This window comes from Nilaparvata lugens, chromosome 7 (assembly GCF_014356525.2).
Source record: "Nilaparvata lugens isolate BPH chromosome 7, ASM1435652v1, whole genome shotgun sequence".
NCBI classification, from domain to species: Eukaryota; Metazoa; Arthropoda; class Insecta; order Hemiptera; family Delphacidae; genus Nilaparvata; species Nilaparvata lugens.
The window spans coordinates 14,899,235-14,923,530 of NC_052510.1; the positions used below are offsets into that span (position 1 = coordinate 14,899,235).

Genomic DNA, 24,296 nt, shown 5'->3' on the forward strand with positions numbered 1-24,296 from the left:
TTTAATTTTTTTTTACTACTTTTAGTGACTACTAAATTGGCTAAATCTCATTGGGATTTTTGCAGGGAATTCATTAAAATAGATTTGAGGTTGGAAAATTTTATAGATTATTAAGATAGGCTATTTGGAAAAAATACAAGAAAATGTAGTATTTTAGCTTTAGAAGAGTTCAATATGTTTGGATAGGCATAGTGCAGACCGATAATTAGGATCACATTTTATTCAGCTTCCAAAGCAATTCAGAAGCTTTAAAAGATTGTAAAAATAATTGAATCAAATCAAGCTTTTCCTAACCTTAGCTTTTCCTAATATAAGCTTTTCCTAACCTAAGCTTTTCCTAAGTTGAGCTCTTTCTAATGCAAGTTTTCCTAACACATCTTTCCCTGACCTAAGCTTTTCTCAGACCCAGCTCCCCCTAACCAAAGCTTTTCCCAACCTTAGCTTTTTCCCAACCTGAGCTTTTCCTAACCTCAGCTTTTCCTAATATAAGCTTTTTTCAATCTAAGCTTTTTTCCTAATATAAGCTTTTCCTAAACTAAGATTTCCCCAACCTAAGCTTTTCCTAACCCTAGTTTCTCCTAACCTAAGCTTTCCCTAATCTAAGCTTTTCCTAACCTAATATTTTCCTGATCGAAGCTCCTCCTAACCTGAGCTTTCCCCAATCTAAGTTTTTTCTAACCTAAGTTCTCCCTAGGTAGCAAAAAATAGAGTTGCAATATTTTTATTTGCCCAAATATCTTAAACAATTTTGAGTTTAGGCAATCAAGTGACTAAACATTTTTTCTTTAAAATTTATCATTCTACTAAATCCAAAAGTTTTTAATACCTATCAATCACCATGCAAACAGGTTCACCTCTTTTAAACAAAAAAATTGCAATATCTCAAAAACTACTGAAGTTACGAACCTGAAATTAGTTTAATTGGATTCCTCGTCAAATTTTACATAAGATTGCACTAGATTTAAACATATTGTAGCCATAAAAAAATTATTAGAAATAAAAATTGATATAGAATATTTTGAACTCTCTCCCATGTTTTTTCAGCTAATCCTTGAAAATCGACAACAGTGTTATACATGGTTGATCTTGTCTTGATCTCCTCTATCGATCCATGTAGGTCTCAATGCTAGATTTCGCGGCCCATATACTAAAGTGCAGCCCCAGTATTCTGATAACTTTTATGACCACAACATTTTATAAAATAGCTTAGTATAATTTGAACTTTACGTAAAGCTTGGTATGAGTACAGTATCCGAGATTGTTCCAGAGCCTTCAAGGAAATACGATCACATAACCTCAAAGTAGTTATTTATTAATTTGTATCCTACAGTGTAAGTAAAACTATTATGATTTAAAGATTTGGTGTAAGTGCACGTCCAGTGCCAACATACCTATTATCAAATTTTTGGTTGGGATCGATTTAGTATGTTATTTTGAGCACAAAATCACAAAAATTAAACGGCGCTCACTATTGTTTTTTAAATAAACTAAGTTCAAAGTAGCACAATTTTACATGCATTTAACCTATGAGTAGCAGCCATTTTGATTATTGAAATCATCAAATTATGATATTCCTAATCTGAGTTTTCCTAACCCAAAGCTTTTCCTAACCTAAGCTTTTCCTAACCTAAAGCTTTTCCTAACCTAAAGCTTTTCCTAACCTACAGCTTTTCCTAACCTTAGCTACTTATGGCTGCTACTTATAGGTTAAATGCATGTAAAGTTCTGCTACTTTGAACTTAGTTTATTATAAGAACAATAGTGAGCGCCGTTTAATTTTTGTGATTTTGTGCTCAAAATAACATACTAAATCGATCCCAACCAAAAATTTGATGACAGGTATGTTGGCACTGGACGTGCACTTTAGCCGAAGATTTAAGCTAAGAACCTTATTGGCAAAGTGTATATTATTAAAACTACAATTACACACTCAGAATGTATAATTTTCAATCAAGATTTGATAAAATAGTCACGCATTGCGGTTGTATTAAAACAAAGAAACGGTGTTACTACTAATAAATAGCCAACATTTGTAAACTTACCTCTGCAATTTTATCAGCCATTCTATACAAATTCAAAATGTAGTCTAGCTTTTAATTTTACTTGATTACTCAAAAGCTTAAAATCAAAGTTTTTTGTCTTCCCTTCACAGCCTTTCGTGATCGCGTTTTCTTGATTTTTGTCTTCAACTTCTTCTTCTTGCTTTGCTTGATGGTCAGTGGTCAGTGTTGCCAAATCCCAGTGACTATTTTTCCCACACCTCTATGAAAATCTCCCAATCAAACAAAAAATTCCCTGGATGACAATATTGTTATCAGAGACAACTGATACAAGATTAGTAGATATTGATAGAGTCTACAATAGACTGATACAGTCCAGTCAAATGGTCGTTTTTCAGGGAACATCCCCGAAAGAATTTTTCTCGACGGTTCTATATGTATTTTGGGGCGCTGAATTCGAATCTGAAATTTGCTGACACAACAGAGAAAGGCTTCACCACCAAAACCCCTAAAATTTTGGACTTTTTTTAATTTTTCCATTTATAATCTCCAGAACCTAGAGTTTTTTGAGAAAAATCATTCTCTACAAGATTAAAGATACGGTAATAAAATTTCCAATATATTTTGTGGTCCCGCAGGTCTCTACCATTTTTGGAGCCGGAGCTACGAATTTTAAAAAAGGGGTATTTTTTTAAAGGTTTTTTAAAACTATGCAAGCCTACCACTTCTACACTATACAACTTGGATCTTTTTCTAGTAATGATAAAAAACCACACATCACGTGAAAGAACAATAATTCATTATGAACAGGATTCCTTGAGAATTTTCGAATTTAGTAGTTGGGGGAGGGGGAATACACTCAAAAATAGAAAATAATGTCCTATAGCCAAAATACAAATTTTCATTATAATACCTTTCAAGGCTTTCCTAACAAAAAAGAAAAATATTTCGGTTGAAATCATCTTACGAGGGTTATGTTCTTAACGTATAATCACCCGTTAGATACACTTAATTTCAGTATTTCCTAGTGGTGGAGGGGGTGCATGAGTAAGGATACATCAAGGATCAAAAGTGTAAGTACTTTTGACAGAATGATCAGATCTCCTCGTACTACAGCTCATTCTTCTCAGCTCGTCAAGGCAGTTCAAAATCATGTTTCATAACTGACATTTGATAAAAAATAGAACATTTCTCCTCGAGTGTATTTTAGCCCATATTTTTATAAACAAAGAAATGACCAATTTCTATATTGAAACTGTGTATCTCGGTAACCCGAAATGATAAAAAATTGTACTTGATCTTGATTTGGAGAACAGAATCTTTTCTTACATGTAAGGAAGATTTTTTTTTAATATGATCGTTTCTAGTAAGATACGTTTGTTTCAAAAAATCAAGAAATTTACGATATTTTCCTCATTTTCACAGTCTAGACAGTTTTTAGATACTAAAAAGTGATGCAAGATGGATTTAAGGCAACTCAGCTTATAGAGCATGAAATTTTCTTTTTGAGACTAATCGCAAGTTTCTATCATGTATTGTTCTCGCTTTAGAGACTCTTGAATAACAGTTTTAGCTCGGTTGATTATTAATTACAGAGGGGAAGTTCGGATCACTTTACTGATTCGGGTCAATCGTTCATGTCCACAGCCGCGACCCGTTAAAAAAGACACTTTCAATTGTACCGTTCAATTTTTAATTTCCATAGCTGTCCTATAAACATAACTCATCATATTATGAATGAGTGATGAGTGAATGAATCAGTGCCATTTTCGCTTTCATATAGAATTGATTCATCCCTAATTATATAGTCAATAGACCTCTGTTTCAAGACTAACAAATATTTGAAGAGTGTAAACATAATATGAGTGTATAATGGGGCTCTTTGAAAGAGATGGCCTGGTGGTGCGTAATTTAGATTCATTGAAGGAAGGTCTGGGTTGCGCATTGAGAGACGTGCATTGCAGGGGTGAGTTGGGTGGGCATGCGCATTGGTGCGGCGTTCAGTTTTCACACTCTGATATCGATGTATCAGTCTCCCGATGTATCGTAAGCAACCAAATATCGATGGCAAAAAAACGGTAGAAAAATATCAGTCAACATATTTTCAAAAATCAATAATGATTGACAGTTTTGGCACTTTGCGGGGTCAAAGTGATGGCATCATCCTTCATAGAGTGGCAGGGTGGCATCACATTAAAACCAAATTATTCATAGAAGTTTTTCTATAGTAGGCTATCAAATTTATAAGTATTCTATCAAAACTATAATTATGCGCTATAGGGGTTCCCCCCAGTTCAACCCATGCACTCACTCATCCCCCCCCCCCACAAACTTCAACGAAACTCAGCTTCAGACCCCCCCCCACCAACATGAATTACATTCCATTCCAAACAAAAATATGTTCGTCAATGGTCATATCAAACTGTTTTGTCTCCATAATAGAGACCCCTTAACAAGAATATAGGTATCAGGAAATTAAAAATCCAAGTAGGCCTACCCTTTTTAAGAATTTTATTCACAACATCTTTCAACATTTCAACCATTTTCAAGTGAGTGAATGAGATAAAATAACGTCGAAGAAATACTATCATAGAGAAACGATAATATAAGCTTACATAGCTTACGCTATTGTTTCTCCATGATACTATCCAATGAATAGTGTTAACATAGAGAAACAATAGCGTAAGTAGATATCCCATGGTATAGGGAATTTATGTCGCAACTTTTACTGTTATCTCAAGCCGATTACTGTCGATTATTGTCAATTTTTACTGTTTTGTTGGGGTGATAGTGTATGAACGGCACAATTTGAGAGACTACCAGCGTCACACAGCTGCATGGGAAAGAACTACGTGAACTATCGGCTTGGGATAACAGTAAAAGTTATGTTATGTATATCCCTATACCATGGGATATCTACTTATGCTATCGTCTCTCTATGGTATTAATATGTTGGAGCATTGTTGTGAATAAAAGTTTTCATAAATATTATTTATTGAATATCATTCATTTAACGTTGTTTATTTCGATCACTCACTTGAAAATGGCATTAATAATATGTAGAAACATGTTGTGAATATAAGTTGAAAAGGGTACCTACTTGGATTTTCAATTTCCAGATAAATAAGAGTAGCTAGAATTTAGTTACTTATTTAATAAGAGTAGCCCTCACCAAAACGTTGAGAATATAATATAGGTTTAGGTAGTAACTTATAGAGATTGTTATGGTATTATTATAATGAACGATTATGAAAAATTATTTCATGAATTATTGATTGACTAAAAAGTTGCAATCCTACTATGGACAATAGCTTATCTCAACTATAAAATAATTTTTGTAACGAATATTACTAAAATATAAACGTCGATATATCGAGACAAAAATATCGATAGGTGGTAAAAGCTCGATACCGGTTTATCGATGTATCGAAACTAAAATATCGATACTAGAATGAAGGATATTTGGTTATGGTTAGTCGCATGGAGGCTGTCGGAGGCAGCGGATGCGGCGGTCGGCGAGTGGAGGTGTACCCGGGAGGCGGCATCGGGCCGAACACCGGCGCACACTGGCCCCCGTCTCGGAGGCGGGAGGAGGCGGCCGCCCTTCTCAACCTACAGCGCCGCCTCCAGCAGGGACCGCCGCCCCCCAAGGTGCCAGGCAAGGGGCGCTCTTCTGGCGCGGCCAGCTCATCCAAACTGCATCCACTCGACAACCGGCCGCGATTTCTGCAGAAGGTGGGCCGGCTAACGCTAACCTCTACAAATACTATTCTATTGAAAAACATTCATGTATGGCATTGTAAAATGCTAATACTAATATTTCATACTAAAATCATTGACTATAATTATACATTCATGTCTATAGTCAATGATTATAAATTAATAAAGAAAATTCCAGATTATCTCACAGAACATATTAATCGAAATTCTGCAACATTGCTTAAAAAAACTATTGAATGGATAATAATTACCAGTAAAATCGAGGACATACTTTTTGAGTGACTCTTATCTTTGCTACAATAGTATGTTTGCCATCTCTCTTTCTTTCTCATTTCATTCTTTCTCTTCTCCTTCTTTCTCTCTCTCTTTCACCCTTATTCCACTTATTCATTATCTTCTTTTATTAATATTATATTATATAATTTCTTATTCCATCCTTTGTAAAATGACTCATATTGAATTTGTATTAGTAACTCTCACCTGCGCACAGGATTTTCCTTGCAGGTGATTGGTTTCTTATATTTTTTTGAAAGTTTTTTATGTATATTTACTGTCATGAAGAACCAATAAAGAATTTTTGATTTCGATTTGATAGTATGAAATATTAGTATCAGGCCCGATTGCACAAAAGCCAGTTAAATTTTAACCGTGATTAATGTTACGAGAATATCACGATTAAAATTTAACCGGCTTTTTGCAACCGGCACTTATAGTAGTATTGATAAACTGCATGAACACACTAAAATTCAGCCTCTAGCATTGAACATTGTTACGGTCACCGAGGTACTATTACTCGGTTGGTTAACAACAGGTTGGCGGTAACAAACATGGACTCTTTTTTCTTGTTTTGGGAAAATAAATGTATTCATTATTTCAGTTTCATTTGTAAACATACATGTATGTAATGAGTTTCGTTTATTACAGACTAGCAGGTGATCCGTGATCCGCAAGGGTCTAATATAATATTAAGAACTTAACATACTGAAACGGTGACGTACTGAAGTCTTGAACAATTTGAAATAGGACTCGGTAAATTAAAAAGCTATTTGCAAAATCTCAAGCCAATCAGTCCGTTAGTTCAGACGTGATGATGCGTCATTTGTGAATATCCTATCCCGTACGTGTAAAAGACTATTTTTCCTTTATATATTTATTTATTTGTGGATACAATTACAAATCATATGAAATATGACTTATATAATCTATTATATTATAGATAGATAAGCAGGTAACCCGTGCTCCGCAAGGGTCCAATCAATAACTTGACAAACTGAAAACTTGACGTACTGAAATCTTGAAGAATTTAAAAGAGGCCTATAACCATTCTCGGTAAATTAAGAATCCATATATGAAAAATTTCAAGTTAATCAGTCCAGTAATTTAGACGATGATGCGTCATTCGTGAATTTTCTTTCCCGTACAATTTTCTTTACAAGCCAATTATTTCCTTTATTTTATTATAAATTACAAGAAATTGATGAGGTATTTTATTTTATATGCTGAATAAAATTACATAAATAATCAATTATAACTAATGTTCATCGTACGAGTAGATTTCAATAATTTAATATATTTTATTGTAGAATTGGTCTATTCAAGTGCACCAAAAATATTTTATTCATATGAATATCTGTAGAGATATACTGGACATGTTCTAGTTATTGATATAATACATTTATAGTTATTGATATATTATAGGTCTACTTCAAAAGAATAGGCTATTGCACAAAGTAGAAGGAATTCATTCTCTGTGGCTATTGTATGGTGTTCATAACATTGTACTTGTATTCCACTTCTCGCTTAGCAGCCTAGTTTGCTGTATAGTAGTAATAAGGTTCACTTGAAAGTGGCATATTTGGTTGAAGTAACTTCTAAAAACTAGAGCTCGAGTTGTACACTGCTAAAATGTAAAATCCTATTGTTAGTATTATAAGCCTACTCTACTACTCGGAGTTGAGAATAATGAAGATTGACATAAACACATGACGTCCGGAAGGGGAAGCTCTATATATCTCGTGTGCAATGATTTCTCTACTATTTCACCTCTCATTACAATCTGCTAGTAGATGGATCAATTCGAGGACTTCCATTCTGTTGTAAATAATTGCTGTGAAAAGTATACCAACATACGTCATGTGCTGGATCTGTTTCGTGCATAAGTTTCGTTTTTATTCACATGTAAGCAGATATCAGAATGCTAAGTATATTAAAAATAGTAGTCCTATTATAAATTGAGGAATGAGGTGGGATGATCCCAAATACTTGAGATGTTTTTATATAAAAGAGGATAGATGTGTAGCCTATACAAAAATAGTAGAGATAGTGTTGTTTTTGTAAGTGAGTTGTTTCTCTTGTATCAATATAATATAACGATTAACGAGTATTATTTGTATAATTGAGGCTACTGGGACCAAAAAGAGCAATCTCCACCATTTTAGCAATTTCATGTTTTTGTAACATAGTACAACATAGCAATAAAAAAACTCACCTCTTATACTCTATTACAAATGAGAGAACAGAAAATTTGCTTTTTCTGAAAAAATTACTAAAATGTAGATTGCTCTTTTTGGTTCTAGTAGCCTCATCAATTGTATGTTTTGAAATAGTTAATGAGCACACCTTAAATATATAAAAGCATGACTGGGTTATCTGGTTCAATATTGAATGAGGCAGCCAATTTGAAGAAGAGCAGTGCTTGGCAAATTTTATCCATTTAGTGTCCCTAAATAAATGCAGATTAAAAAAAGTTACTTTATTTCTTGGTAAGAATGAGAAAATGAAGTTAAGATACATGTGAGGATATTTTTGAACAAAATTTGTTTGAAAAAAAAGAAAACCTTCATTTTAAGATAAATTTGAAGATGATAGTATCATAATTACTTTACACTCAATTAATTTATACATGGTGATGGTGAGAAGTGAAATGCATGATGTTACAAATCCCACCCCACTACGATACACGACTATCTGTATCTAACACTGAACTCTATTATAGTCCTTGAACCTTGAACTCTGCCAGTATCCAAGGGTAGATAAACATCGTACTACAACATTTTTCTTTAGATGTCAAGAAAGGAATTTTCCGGTTGTTATTCGTGATTATGGGGTGAAGTGTGGTGACGGGTGTTGGGAGGGGGGAATCTCCAAGGTAACCTAGGTGCGGGATGGGGTGGGGGGTGGGCTTTGCCGGGCTCTCACGACGCAAGAGCGATCAATAGACTCTCTCTCTCTCTTTCCCTCCATCATGCTTGATAACATCATGTTTTGGGGTGATCTCTATATAGTGAGATTCACTATAAAGTGTCAGCATCCCTCTAGTAGTAGAATCGATGCTCTCCATTCAACCAATGGTGACAGGTTTGAGTGAGTCTGCTCACTACAGCACCTCCGCAATTTGGGGTTCTCTCACACACCTGACCTATACTACACACATTCACTGACCTGTCTTCCTCATTCAAGCTGCAGTGTCTCCACTATAAATTTAACGCGATATTCAATTCAAGATCAACTTCATGATTTGAATTGAGTTGGATCGTAACACACTGATCAGAATCTCAGAGCTAATAGCGGAAATGTGATGATACCATCCATCACCTGCCTTTTGCTGGTTTATAAGAATGAGATGCAAGTTACTGTACAATAACATGGTAATAGCACCCCCGTTCAAAAATCTTAATATTATTCACAGATATAACAAAAGGATAAATGAATTGAAAAATAGTTCGTAAACAATTTCAACAATAACATACTGATAATTGAGTACTTAATGGTTGGAAGTGAATAGAAAACAAAACAATGAATAAATGAAAATCTTTTGTAGTGCTGGGAAAAATCAATTATCAACTTACGAGGGATAAAATTCAAAATGAAAAAATCAGCTAATGCAGATAAAACTATTATTTATGGATGGGAGAGAATTAATGAAAACTGATAGTTTCAAATATGAAATTATTCAATTTGGTTAGAGATTCACTTGCTTTCATCTATCATCATTCTTATCCAGTCACTTACAGTACGGTATTCAGGAAAACATTCTGGGATACATTGCAGTTGAATAGAGAAGAAAAATATACTGACAGTTGTAAAAAACAATAAGATAGCTCCCACGTTGTATAAATGTGAATAAGTGAGAATACAACGTTTTAATATAAGTATGTATAAATAGGACTTGTGGAATTACCTCTTCGTATTAAGGTATAGAACATGATATCGTAGGTCTACTTTAATAGTAAACTCAGTACAGACTACGGATCTGAAACTTCCACCAAAAACGCTTCGACAAAACTTAAATTTATGAAATGATTACGGTATTTTAGAGAATACACTAGGTCTATTTATTTGACCAAGTTTCACATTTTATTTTCCAATTTTCACGTTTAGGTCAACTCTTTTACATTCTATAATCAGTACTCGTCTCATGTAGGCAACTCCTGTTACATACATAATTCAAATACAGTATTACTCCAATATCCATCCTTTCCATTACTTTTTATCACGCGCTGTAACTTAATTTCTTTTTATATCCCATTTGAATACTTGTATAATGTATTAATTTATTTAAATTGTAGACTTTCTCAAAATTCAAAATTCACTTTTTCCAATTTTAATGATTTTCCTATATTTCACATACATTATTCTCGTAATATAATATTATTACTTTTGAATACCGTACTTAAATTACGACAGAGCGTCCGAAAGCACTCCACAAACGTGAGTAGAAGCTATAATAGATTTCAATAATAGCCTAAAAATCAGACTTCCATGTCGTAATTTAAGTATTCAAAGGTGATTATTAACAAAAGATGTTCGTAATGGAAAGAAACATTGAAGAATAGTATTATTACTTTACTTTTTTGTTATTATTTGACTGAAGTCTTTCTTTTTAATAACAATAAAGTGATTTAATAGTATGAAGAATTATTACTTGTTCAAATTCAAATTTCATCTTCTTATATAGGCGTATGGAATGTTTATAATAATATATTCATATCTATGCTTGTCTGTCGAATAAAATTGGATTAACAATTTATTTTTTGTTGTAATTTGTCAGATGCTAAGCAATCGGCCTGGTTTGGCGGGTGAACATGAGGATACCGGCACTGACTGGTTGGACAGTGAGTTCATAGCCGAATGTCTCTGCTGGCATAATGTCTACAGGCAGAGACATGGAGTACCTTTTCTCAGCCTTTGTCCTCAGGTAATGCACCTCTCCACCTTTTCTGTTCACACATCAATTCATAAAAATGTTTTACTGTAAGCTACTGTGAGCTAGGCTACTTTAAAAAATAATAAATATATCTCAATCTTACAGTTGAGAAAGAAAAACACAATTGAAGGTTAAAATAGTTGGTATAGATGAGTGGTTTTTATTCTATATCAACCTAAATCCTTTGTGAATTTGGGTTTGATCTGAATATACTGCAGTTACCTATTACTGTCTAAGGCTAGTTACACACACATCGATTTTTGGTCGTACGATATTTTGCCGTCACTATGAATTCTATCAGATTAAACGGAACTTGGCAAACATCATATGTTTGAAATCATCTGTTCAATCTAATAGAATTTATAAGGACGGTAAAATATCGTACGACCAAAAATCGATGTGTATGTAACTAGCCTTAGTTTCATAGAATTTAAATGCATCCCGAAACATAGACCCTATATAGTGGGATGCTACACGTTAGTAAGGAAATTAATCCAAGTAGGCAACGGATTTTTTTTCATATAGTGAATTAATGCTTTCATCTATCATAATTCTTATCCAGTCACTTACAGTACGGTATTCAGGAAAACATTCTGGGATACATTGCAGTTGAATAGAGAAGAAAAATATACTGACAGTTGTAAAAAACAATAAGATAGCTCCCACGTTGTATAAATGTGAATAAGTGAGAATACAACGTTTTAATATCAGTATGTATAAATAGGACTTGTGGAATTACCTCTTCGTATTAAGGTATAGAACATGATAACGTAGGTCTACTTTAATAGTAAACTCAGTACTAAACTAATTAGTATGCACAAGCACATTCCAGACTACGGATCTGAAACTTCCACCAAAACGCTTCGACAAAACTTAAATTTATGAAATGATTACGGTATTTTAGAGAATACACTAGGTCTATTTATTTGACCAAGATTCACATTTTATTTTCCAATTTTCACGTTTAAGTCAACTCTTTTACATTCTATAATCAGTACTCGTCTCATGTAGGCAACTCCTGTTACATACATAATTCAAATACAGTATTACTCCAATATCCATCCTTTCCATTACTTTTTATCACGCGCTGTAACTTAATTTCTTTTTATATCCCATTTGAATACTTGTATAATGTATTAATTTATTTAAATTGTAGACTTTCTCAAAATTCAAAATTCACTTTTTCCAATTTTAATGATTTTCCTATATTTCACATACATTATTCTCGTAATATAATATTATTACTTTTGAATACCGTACTTAAATTACGACAGAGCGTCCGAAAGCACTCCACAAACGTGAGTAGAAGCTATAATAGATTTCAATAATAGCCTAAAAATCAGACTTCCATGTCGTAATTTAAGTATTCAAAGGTGATTATTAACAAAAGATGTTCGTAATGGAAAGAAACATTGAAGAATAGTATTATTACTTTACTTTTTTGTTATTATTTGACTGAAGTCTTTCTTTTTAATAACAATAAAGTGATTTAATAGTATGAAGAATTATTACTTGTTCAAATTCAAATTTCATCTTCTTATATAGGCGTATGGAATGTTTATAATAATATATTCATATCTATGCTTGTCTGTCGAATAAAATTGGATTAACAATTTATTTTTTGTTGTAATTTGTCAGATGCTAAGCAATCGGCCTGGTTTGGCGGGTGAACATGAGGATACCGGCACTGACTGGTTGGACAGTGAGTTCATAGCCGAATGTCTCTGCTGGCATAATGTCTACAGGCAGAGACATGGAGTACCTTTTCTCAGCCTTTGTCCTCAGGTAATGCACCTCTCCACCTTTTCTGTTCACACATCAATTCATAAAATGTTTTACTGTAAGCTACTGTGAGCTAGGCTACTTTAAAAAATAATAAATATATCTCAATCTTACAGTTGAGAAAGAAAAACACAATTGAAGGTTAAAATAGTTGGTATAGATGAGTGGTTTTTATTCTATATCAACCTAAATCCTTTGTGAATTTGGGTTTGATCTGAATATACTGCAGTTACCTATTACTGTCTAAGGCTAGTTACACACACATCGATTTTTGGTCGTACGATATTTTGCCGTCACTATGAATTCTATCAGATTAAACGGAACTTGGCAAACATCATATGTTTGAAATCATCTGTTCAATCTAATAGAATTTATAAGGACGGTAAAATATCGTACGACCAAAAATCGATGTGTATGTAACTAGCCTTAGTTTCATAGAATTTAAATGCATCCCGAAACATAGACCCTATATAGTGGGATGCTACACGTTAGTAAGGAAATTAATCCAAGTAGGCAACGGATTTTTTTTCATATAGTGAATTAATGTTTTCATCTATATATATAAAAGCGAAATGGCACTCACTCACTGACTGACTCACTCACTCACTCACTCACTCACTCACTCGCATAACTAAAAATCTACCTGACCAAAAACGTTCAAATTTGGTAGGTATGTTCGGTTGGCCCTTTAGAGGCGCACTAAGAAATCTTTTGGCAATATTTTAACTCTAAGGGTTGTTTTTAAGGGTTTAAAGTTCGTCTTTTAGCATGTATATTCTTCTTCTCCCAATCTCTTAATTATAATTGAAATTTCCATATCATATGTTACTATAGAACTATAATCTAGATAGAGTACCTCTTCGAAACAGTTGTTAACTGGCAACTAAATTAATAATTTTGTCAGGTTGGCATTAAGTTGAGTTGACTTTGTTAGGTTGGCACCAAGTTGAAGATTTAAATGCATTTATCGCGGAAAAATTGATTGGGCACTGCTACTTCAATCCTGAGAATATTATATTACTAGCAGTCAGGCTCGCTTCGCTCGCCATATCCGTTTAGTCTGGACCCCCGACTGGATTGTCCTAACATATGATAAAAATGCCCAAATGAAAAATGCAGGCGAGCGAAGCGAGCCTGCTGATCTTATTCTTGGACGATACAGTCGGTGGTCCAGGGGGCGGAGCCCCCTGGCTAGACGGATATGGCGAGCGAAGCGAGCCTGACGGCTAGTGTTTAATAAATACCTCTGACATGGGTTACAAGACACAGAAAAAATAAGTAGATAGAATAGGATAAACTAGTTCTACTATTATAAATAAATAGATAGAATAGCATGCACTAGTTCTACTCTCATAAATGGTTAATCTGTATAATTATTATCTGTGATAAATTGATAGCGAATATTGTTTGAAGTAGCATAGTCGAATTATCTATCCACCAATCTTATTTGTTTGTATGGCTATTTTCTGGAAGTAGTAGTCATATGGATGCTAGCTTGTTCTGTAGAGCTGATTAGGCTAAGTGAATAGACAATACTTTAACATAGCAAATTAGGCCTTTGTAGGCAAATTAAAGATTCAATCTGTTCATCCCAATAACCTCTATCTTCTATCCCATCAATCTATTTTTTCCAATAAATCATTTTCTCTATTGATGTTATAAGTTTTAAATCAACTTCAACAGAGACAATTTTTATATTCATGACGATGTCTCCAAAAACTGGGAACTATTTTCATAATTATTGTTTATCATAACTCTGTTGAAGTTTGGACACTGTGTTTACAAGTATTATTAATCTATTTTTTCAAATAAATCATTCTCTATATTAATGTTATAAGTTTGCCATTAACTTCAACAGAGACAATTTTTATATTCATGATGTCTCCAAAAACTAGGAGTTATTTTCATAATTATTGTTTATCATAACTCTGTTGAAGTTTGGACTAGAATTATTCATCATCTCTAGAAATACACTGAGATGAGATGTAGATGTGGAACGACTTCTTCAAGTTCATAATAGCTTCCATGCTAGGAATTATCTATATTCTTACGAAATTTTTGAAAATGCTTTGAAATTTCTGTTCATATTGTTGCTCTGATGAATAAACTCGAATTAATTGTATCTTTATCGTGTTTCCAGCTATGCGAGAAGGCGCAATCATGGGCCAATCACCTGGCTCACACCAACACATTTTTCTACCGTCAAGACAAAGATGTCGGCCAAAACCTATTCTGCCGGCTCACCAATACTCTACAGACTGATGTAACAGGTGGGCTTTGAAATACTCTAAAATAATAAAACATGACACACTATTAAAGCCTACAGTTCGTCAAGTCTCTAATAAGACCCTTGCTGAGCACGGGTTACCTGCTATAGTAACCAATATAGTAACAATATTCGAATAATTTTGGAAAATCATTCTTGGATATTGAAATGCATGACAGTTTAATGAAGTGAGAATAATTTGAGCCTGTCATTATTGAAAAAGTATTAGTATGTTATTCTTATGTAAAACAAGTGAGAGTTCGAATTAGGCTGAATGAATCTCACAGTAGAGTCGGTGAAAGTACGAAGAAGGCGCGCATCCTACCTGGCTGAAGGTTGGTCATAAATCATTTTCGTGAGAGTACGAAGAAGGCGCGTCATTTCAGTGCGCTCCTTCTTCGCACCTTGGTAGTTGCTGCGACTTTTTCTACCTGTTCTCTACCTGCTTTCGTGAAATTATGATAATATATATAAATATACATGTTACTACTTATTTTCTAGTTCTCTTCAATAAACCCCTTCAAAAATATCAAATATTGATAATGTAGATTTCTGCTAGTGTTCTCCAGTTGTGTTGAAGTGATTTGATTTAAGCCGAATTTATTGATATGAATTCCAGTGAACTTCGATTTATGTCAACTGTTAATTATATATTTTTGTGTTAAATTTTAAACTATAATTTTATTTTTTGACTGGAGTACGATTCTGCTAAATTACTTCTAAGCTGCTTGAAAGCTGCAATAATTTCAACAACATAGAAGTAATTTAGACTTCTATGTTGTTGAAACTATTGCAACTTTCAAGCATTTCCATTTGCAACTTTACAACTTTCAAGCATTTCCACAGTATTGTTTTCAAGTTATTGGTGTGCAATACTGCAATGCACAATGTGCATGTGCATTCAGTAAGTCAAACGTCTTCAGTATGTCAAAAGTGAGAAATCTGCCAACACTCGTTCTAATGTGGAGACTCACGTTTCAAGCTATATATACTCAGCCTGAATTTTGAACCCTTGTCAAACTCAAATGGTAGAGGTACGAAGAAGGCACGCGTCATTTCAGTGCGCGCTCTCTTCGTACCTCACTGATTCACCCTTCTGATAGCTTGACAGAACTTTTGCATGCGCGCCTTCTTCGCTCTCCCAGAGTAGGGGTATCAAGATAATAAAATAAGCATAAATCACTCTTTGAATTATAACTTACTTCCGTGTAATCATTTCTTGTAATGTTTGATTTTGACTGTCATATTTTCTACTATTGTCTAATATTGCATATTTATGGTTTATTTCAAGGTCAAGAAGTCGCATCATACTGGTACAGCGCAGTGAGACAATACAACTACCTCAAAGAACCGGATGTTCTTCATGCAAATGTCAATGCTGGTGAGTATGTGGGCCTACCTGAGTTTATTGATATAAGTGATATTTTATCCAGAGTTATCTTAAAAAAAAAAAACAGTGAATGAATAATTTGAAATTAGTGATTGTATTGGAAATATTATACATAATATAAAAATAAAAATATCACTTTTGAAAGAGATGATTTTATAAAAAGTCAATAGTCTATAAGTGATTAAAGCAATATATCAAGTGAACACAACCGAAAAATGAATTTAATATTTATGTAATAATTTATTCGGAACTATTCCAATTTAGTATATAGAACATTTGCCAAAGCTTTCCTTGAAAATTAGACTCTTTATAACAAATGGCACGAAATACTTTAGTATAAGTCTTACTTTGGACTTTTCTCGCAGAGCAGTTCTCTGACATTCAACAGGTGGAATTCTCAAAGCTGCTCCCACTTCTATCGTTCCTGATAAAACTACCCCGCAGTATTTCATGCACATGCAACATATCAATACAATATTTGCTGTGTGTAGGAGAAATCCATTTCAGGTGATCCATTTATTATGACAATTATTTAGATTTTCGTCTGATTAATGATTGTTTTGTCATTTAATTAACATATTTTTATCATTATTTGTAATTATTGTGTTGATGAATGAATGGAATATTGGTTTAATGTATGCCTATATCTCTTGTTCTCTCCATCATTCAGATAACATACATTAAACCAATATTCCATTCATTTATCAACACAATAATTACAAATAATGATAAAAATATGCAAATAAAATGAATTAAAATGGATTTTTCCTACACATAGAAAATATTGTATTAATATGTTGCATGTGCAAGAAATAACGAGGTGTAGTTTTATCAGGAACGATAGAAGTGGGAGAAGCTTTGAGAATTCCACCTGTTGAATGTCAGAGAACTGCTCTGCGAGAAAAGTACAAAGTAAGAATTTTATTATAGTTTATTTTAAAGTACCTATTATAGAATTTTAAAGTAATCATTATTAGTATATAGGTACTTTAATACTATATCTTATGCTATTTATATAATACTATGTTATATAATATTATATAATACTATGATCAGAATAATTCATCAAAACGTCTTATAATATTCATGTATTAGACTATGATTATCCATTATATTCAATAATTATCCGTGAACTCCCCATAATTTGTATCTTCCAATCTTATCTAACAGAATCGAAAAATAATTTAGTTTTAGAACAACTCAAATCAAAAAATAATTATTCTTTTTAAGTGTTTGCACTGAACAATTGGACTCAAATTAACAACTAAATGAAATATAACCTACTTATTTTTTGGACCAAGTATATGAATCGAAATTGGCGGGGAAGGAACAGTTTTGGGTTGGTCCTTCCCCAATCATTCTGATGAATTATGTGTTTTGTTTAACATTGCCTGAATAAATCAATAAATATAATCAATTAATTTTTGAATTTTGCTGACAGGCCACTTCACTCAGCTAGTCTGGGCGAACACAAGGTCGTTCGGCGCTGGAAAAGCGAGGAGTCGGTCCGGTAAAATCCTGGTGGTAGCCAACTACAGTCCTCCAGGAAACACGTCTGGACTTTTCCAACAGAACGTTCTTCCTCCTCTACTGGAGCTGGAGTTGGAACTAGCGCTGGCCGCAGAATCCAGCATGTCAGGTAGCGACTCCAGTGCTTCAAGGAGCGCCGCCGACTACCTCACCTAACCTCTCAGTCAATCTCTTGAGGAATTTGTCGAATCTGAATATGCCCATCGCCCTCTGGGTGGTGAGAGTTGATGCAACAGGCACTATATACAATCATATTGTACCCAGCAAGCTTATCTTGTTACAATTATGATATGATTGTAGCTTTGGCTGAAGGGTATATAGGGCACGATGCCATTGCTTTTGAGGGCTTAATAAGTAGTATGGAAACATCTTGCACTGTGATATTGAGTAGAAAAGATGAATTAGGATATTCTGGGAGTAGGCCATTCACCATACCATATAATTCTGAAGAGCTAGGCTACATAGATACACACTTGACTCTGTAGAAATTGCTCCAACAAATGGGAATATTTTATTCTAGAACTACCATATCGTAATGTTCTAGTTAGTAATGATTTAATAACATTCAAGTGAATATCGCAGAAAAAGTCAAACATTTCAACAATTTCGAAATAGGCCAATTTGTAGACCGGAATAAAATGCAGAAAGAAACAGCAATTTTAACTGTCACATGAATGTAATTATGATGTGATGGATGAATGGAGAGAATGAGAACTATCTGATGATTCTCTTTTTCCTATTCCTTTTCTTATTCCTATTTGACTATTCAAATAATTGCTGGATTGGAGTTCAAATTTTGAATTGAGATGTAGCCTACCTATCTGTGACAGGTTTGAAATAAAGATTAAGGTACTAGCTGAGGATTTGAGTATAGGCTCGAATAATAGATATGCCTCTGTTATGATATTCTTCAATATACAGTAAATTACTTTCGAATGCATCCTTCTTTTGGATTTACATTTCAGTAACTGAAGGCTATACTTTACAGTTAAATATTTTAAAGCATAATATTATTATTGGATATGAAACATGAAGACCTGATATGAAACCACTTTATGTCTGTGGAGTTTAAAATTGTAATTTTTATAAATCTTCGTTTAAAATAGGTTACGGATGGAAATCTGATACCTCTTAAATGCAACTTTATGCATAATTTGCATAAATTTATTCACAGAACATATTTTTAGAGTGTTATTGATCCAATCTCATGATCCAAGTTTTTTACCAATTGGAGATAATAAATTACTCTGTGCAGTATGAGGTGTCGAAGTTGAGAAACTCCTGTGCCTCAAAGAGTTAATTGTTAAAAATACTTGTATAATAAAATCCATCTCAAGAAGAATAATTCTATATTGCGTTGAATTATTGGGCTATTTTAGTGTAGAAGGTCTAGAGTTTTGACACTCTTGTAAAGTGGTGTAGGGATAGAGGGATAAAGCTTGAAGAATTTGTGAATTGATATATATTTTTCAAGCCCATACAATATTTATTTTTTCACCCTGGGAATTGTAGAAGGTTTCAAAGCTCTATGAGTCAAGTGTGTGATCAGCTTTTTAATAAGTTGTTTGGTCTTACCAGAGTATAGATCAGAGAAGTTTAATGGAGATTTTTGATAATTTGTGGCAAAGATCTTAAATAGAAGTTGTAACTTCAAAAAGAAATACAGTGTTTTCGAACGGCCTCCAAAAATGTATTTATAGTATCAATCTTGTTGTTGTATAGGTGAAGAATAATGGGAAAGTTGGAATTGTTGGTGGCGTACTGGCTGTCTTAGATTTAAATAGTGCGCACAAACTTTTCTTAGAGCTACATCAAATGGGGAGACATTTGAATTGTTATAAAGGAAGTCAAGAAGTTAAAATAGTTTGATAGTCAACAAGTTTGATAGTTTGCACTTGAATCAAAATTGGTGCTCATTGAACAGAAGAGAAATACTAATTAGTCTACTAATTTCTCAACTCAATTAAGAAAGAAGGAATGTTAATCTTGTGGTTTAGACTTGTCATTTGGATATGCCCACTGGGCTCTCAAAATTTTGAAAAATCGCGTAACATCATGAACAAGTTTTGTGCTTTTCTTGGAAAAATTACCTCCGGTACCTTACTTTGGGAAATTATAAATTAATTAATGAATGAATTGATTTATACCTAATTCATTGGTCCATCTAGAAAGAATAATGACATTTCTCATATGAGCTTTGTTGTATTATTCACCTCAGATGAATTTATTCGAACCTGGAGGTGATTCCTCTTGAAATGCTTGAGAAAGAGAAATTAAATTCGGATAGTTTCAGTTTCTGATAATAAATAAACCAATAATTTTCTAATTCTAAGAACAATTAAAATCGAATTTAGAACTGTGTGAAATCTACATAAATAATCCTAATTTCTGATCTCATCAATAATTATCCTGATTCTCAAAAATAAGTTCCTATGAATAATTGAACTCCTATGAATAATGACTTATTTTATCACGAAATAGTCTGTCTGGCACAATGTATTTAATAACTTGTGAGGAAGTAAATCAATTATTTAAAATAGAAAAAATGTTACCTCCTATGAAATCAAACTAGCGAAAATCATCTAGGCTAGTTTATGTCACTTGAAGCTCTTTAGAAAACAATTACAAATCATTTATTATGTAATCACTTCAGTGTCTAAATTTGAAGGTGTTTTTGCTTCAAATTTTTAAAGTAAAATATGCTTAGAATTTGTGAGCTGTAAATAAAGTTTTGCCTAATTGGTCGTTAGCTATAATAAGATTCAAATTTACAGAATATTTGTTCATTTCAAGAGAGTAGAGATCATTATAGTTTCTTTATAACTGCAGAAAATGCTTTCTTCAATAATTAAACACAATGTTTTTTGCGATATTAATGTAATAGATGTCACAATCAATTTAATTCACCAGGGTAAGAGATCAACTATTCAATTATGACTGCAGAATCATAGACTCAATCAATCAATTTTTTAAAATGAAACTGATAGTAAGAATATAAATGCGAATATTTATGCGATAGTTTCAGTTTACTTTAGCAGACATATGTAGAGGACAATCTGTTGAATCGAATTTGATAATATTATCACATTCGAAAACATTCTCATGACATTATTTCATAATTTTGATGATTGCCTCTTGAAATGAACACAATAATCCTAGCTGCTAGAAAGATTTAAATTTTTAGAGTGCAGGGCAATCATTCCTTAAGGCCTTGGTTAGAATAATGAATAATGTTTTCAATTTCAAATTACATTTTTATAAATATAATGACTGATCACATAGTATTAAATGCTCAAAACCTCGAATTAATTATTTGTGATGTTCCGAAGATTGTTAATTTTGTTTGGATAACTTAGATTTTTAGTATTATAGCTCAAATGTTTAGATTGTTGATTATTTACTGAAAGTTACTGTATAGATGTTATGTGAAAAAGTACACGCGCTATCACTAGCTACAGTGATAATCATTTATATAAGTGAAGAACAGACATTCCATTATTATATTATATATTATTTTTCTACAATCCTTGATAGACAGAATTGCTTGTCTCATTTCGAATGCTTCCATTTAATGAAAGATTGATTATATTGCATTTCTGAAAAATCAAATCTATTAATCTTTATGTAAATTTTAGAAGTGAGGTATGTTTTGCCAATCATTAAAGAGACCTCTCTTAATAAGAGCTTCTTCAATTTAATGCACTGACGAATCATAAAATTTCAAGTTTTAACTCTAGGCCTATATTAGTAGAGAAGCAAATAATTCATAAAAGTTGCTCCGTATCTGTAAGTAGGCTAGGCTATTATAATATAGGCTTTCATAAGAGTTAGCATAGAAATTCAGAATCTTTATGGAGTTATCTACATCTCTTATTAGCATTCAAAAATACAGTTGAATTCAAAGAATATATCACTCACATTATGTGCAAATTCAGCTCGGAAAAATTATTATTGACATTACTGTGTAACTACAAGTTGAAACTACGAATCTACCATTTATTGAATTTTTATGATTTTTTAATATTTCTCATTATTCTCTTGTAGTAGATCTATGGAGCTCAATGTTAGACAAATCTTTAACATGAATCTGTTATCTTTAGCAGTAGTTAACACCTAAATTCTTGAATTTAACCTAATACCTTGGAAATTGAAACCAAATCTTCAAAGTAGTTGAATTCATAAAGTCAGCTTTTAAAAAACATTTTGTAGCAACAAAGATGGAATATAAAGTAGGAAAAAGCCAATTTATTGTTAAAACATGCAAATCACTGAAGGCTGTGATGTAAATTGAGGTGAAGCTTTTGCTTAGCGATTATTTATGTGTCCTAATCCATGACTGATTAATGTAAAATAAATTTTTTCCATTAGTAGTATGTTTTTGATTTTTGATACCTCTTCTTATAATATATCGTTGTTACGGTATACTGAGTCATTACTAATATACCGTAAGTCTTCATATATCTCTCCCTGAATTAACTATTTTTATTTTTACTTTCCTTGCCCTATTACCATGGGTAAGGAAAGTATTGCTTTCCGAAAAAAATTAAGGTACCCCAATTTCTAAATTTCTATACGTTTCAAGGTCCCCTGAGTCCAAAAAAGTGGTCTTTGGGTATTGGTCTGTATGTGTGTGAGTGTGTATTAGTGTATGTACGTCTGTGTACACGATATCTCATCTCACAATTAACGGATTGACTTGAAATTTCGAACGTAAAGTCCTTACAATATAAGGATCCGACACGAACAATTTCGATCAAATGCGATTCAAGATGGCGGCTAAAATGGCGAAAATGTTGTCAAAAACAGAGTTTTTCGCGATTTTCTCGAAAACGGCTCCAACGATTTTGATCAAATTTATACCTAAAAAAAGTCATTGATAAGCTCTATCAACTGCCATAAGTCCCATATCTGTAAAAATTCCAAGAGCTCCACCCCATCTATGCAAAGTTTGATTTTAGATTCCCAATTATCAGGCTTCAGATACAATTCAAACAAAAAATTTCGAGTGGGAAAGATTGAGCATGAGTATCTCTACAATTAATGTTCAGTAACATTTTCACCTAAAATTAAAAATAAGCTCGAAATTCGAGAAAATGTGATTATCGAATTGCAAACTGTTGGCAACTGTTGATTCTATTAAATGATTCACTATGAAGAGATAGCAGACCTCGTGTGTCTCCAGCGTTATTGCCCTGTCACCAGCTGGCTCAAATCTTTGAATAGTAGACTTGAGATGCGCGGGAACACTAACGTCAAGTGATCAATCTTCATAGCGGCAAGGAAAGTTGTGTGAGTGCGCCAAACCAGATTTTTTTTAAAGAAGACAAATTCTTCTTGAGGGCAGAAACTAGTATGACTCCGAAGTTAAGATCATATTTTATTTACAAAATTCGGCTGAGGAATGAATTCCTTCATGATTTGGAATAGAATTCAATATTAAATTTACATTAGAGGTTAGACACAGATCTGTAGAATTTTTTCATATTTAGGTGATTGGAAGAAGAATAAATTATGTTGTTGGCTCCACATAATCTATTATCGAGTTATATGGAAATGACAACATCTTTTTTATTCCACCTTAGAATTCAATATTCATCGATTGTAATGGGTGTCAACTTAATTGATATGGGAATGATCCAAATAATTTTCACGAAAATGATGTTACTCTTGACGCTGTTTTGTTTGTGATGTTTGAGCACTGATTAAAACTCAGAGAAACCATTTTATAATTTTTTGACAATTCTATCAAATTGATAAAACAATGTTTTATTGACGAACAATATGTCATATTATTTCAGTTAAAATAAATGATTATTTGTATTGAATGAAAAAGACTAAGAAATTGTCAAAAACCACAGATCTATTGATACTTAGAAAGACCGGTTTCGGTTATTACACCATTGTCAATCTCTGATGAACTAAAACTAAATACAAGTTTTAGTGTCTCCACTAAAACTGAGTATTAGTGTTTTAGAGTTTTAGAGTTTTAGACTAAATACAAGTTTTAGTTCATCAGAGATTGACAATGGTGTAATAACCGAAACCGGTCTTTCTAATTATCAATAAATCTGTGGTTTTTGAGAATTTCTTAGTCTTTTTCATTCAATATGAATAATTACCACAATATCAACTTCTCAACTACACAAAAAATAATTATTTTTTAAAATAAAACTCCCAACTAGGTGCTAAGTGATTCCTAATGTCTGCTGTTGAATGGAAAATCTGTTAGCCAATAATCAACTGGCTCATTAATGAGAGAGTAACAATTTCTTGTTCATGCCAACAGGCAGTGAGATTTTAGTAAGATAAAATTCAATCAATCACAAGCCAAACAATGATAGAAGTGATTGCATCGGCATGACAACAGCCAATGGGAGTTGAGTAAAATGGAATTCAACCACT

The 24,296-nt window shown here is 32.9% G+C and overlaps 2 protein-coding genes across 2 annotated transcripts in view; one reads left to right on the forward strand and one right to left on the reverse strand.

Moving 5' to 3' along the window:
- Nucleotides 1–2,215, reverse strand: part of LOC111064325 (calcyclin-binding protein) — a 14,845-nt gene extending 12,630 nt beyond the window's left edge. The window contains exon 1 of the mRNA XM_039432137.1: nt 2,043–2,215. Within this exon, the coding sequence (XP_039288071.1) occupies nt 2,043–2,063 (21 nt within the window). The 5' untranslated portion in view covers nt 2,064–2,215. The remainder of the gene's footprint in view (nt 1–2,042) is intronic.
- On the forward strand, nt 1,203–22,264 carry LOC111064335 (repressed by EFG1 protein 1). Its single transcript, XM_039432136.1, has 6 exons — nt 1,203–1,331; nt 5,477–5,735; nt 10,771–10,917; nt 14,849–14,978; nt 16,266–16,355; nt 17,806–22,264. The coding sequence occupies exons 2-6, from the start codon at nt 5,481–5,483 to the stop codon at nt 18,048–18,050; spliced, it is 867 nt and encodes a 288-aa protein (XP_039288070.1). The 5' UTR covers nt 1,203–1,331; nt 5,477–5,480; the 3' UTR covers nt 18,051–22,264.
- The last annotated feature ends 2,032 nt before the right edge of the window (nt 22,265–24,296 follow it).

Bases quoted from the DNA above. Each gene is read 5' to 3' on its own strand.
- LOC111064335 (XM_039432136.1), top strand. From the start codon at position 5,481: ATGGAGGCTGTCGGAGGCAGCGGATGCGGCGGTCGGCGAGTGGAGGTG. The intron at 5,736-10,770 runs GTGGGCCGGCTA...GTAATTTGTCAG, and splicing joins GGCCGCGATTTCTGCAGAAG to ATGCTAAGCAATCGGCCTGG. The intron at 10,918-14,848 runs GTAATGCACCTC...TCGTGTTTCCAG, and splicing joins TTCTCAGCCTTTGTCCTCAG to CTATGCGAGAAGGCGCAATC.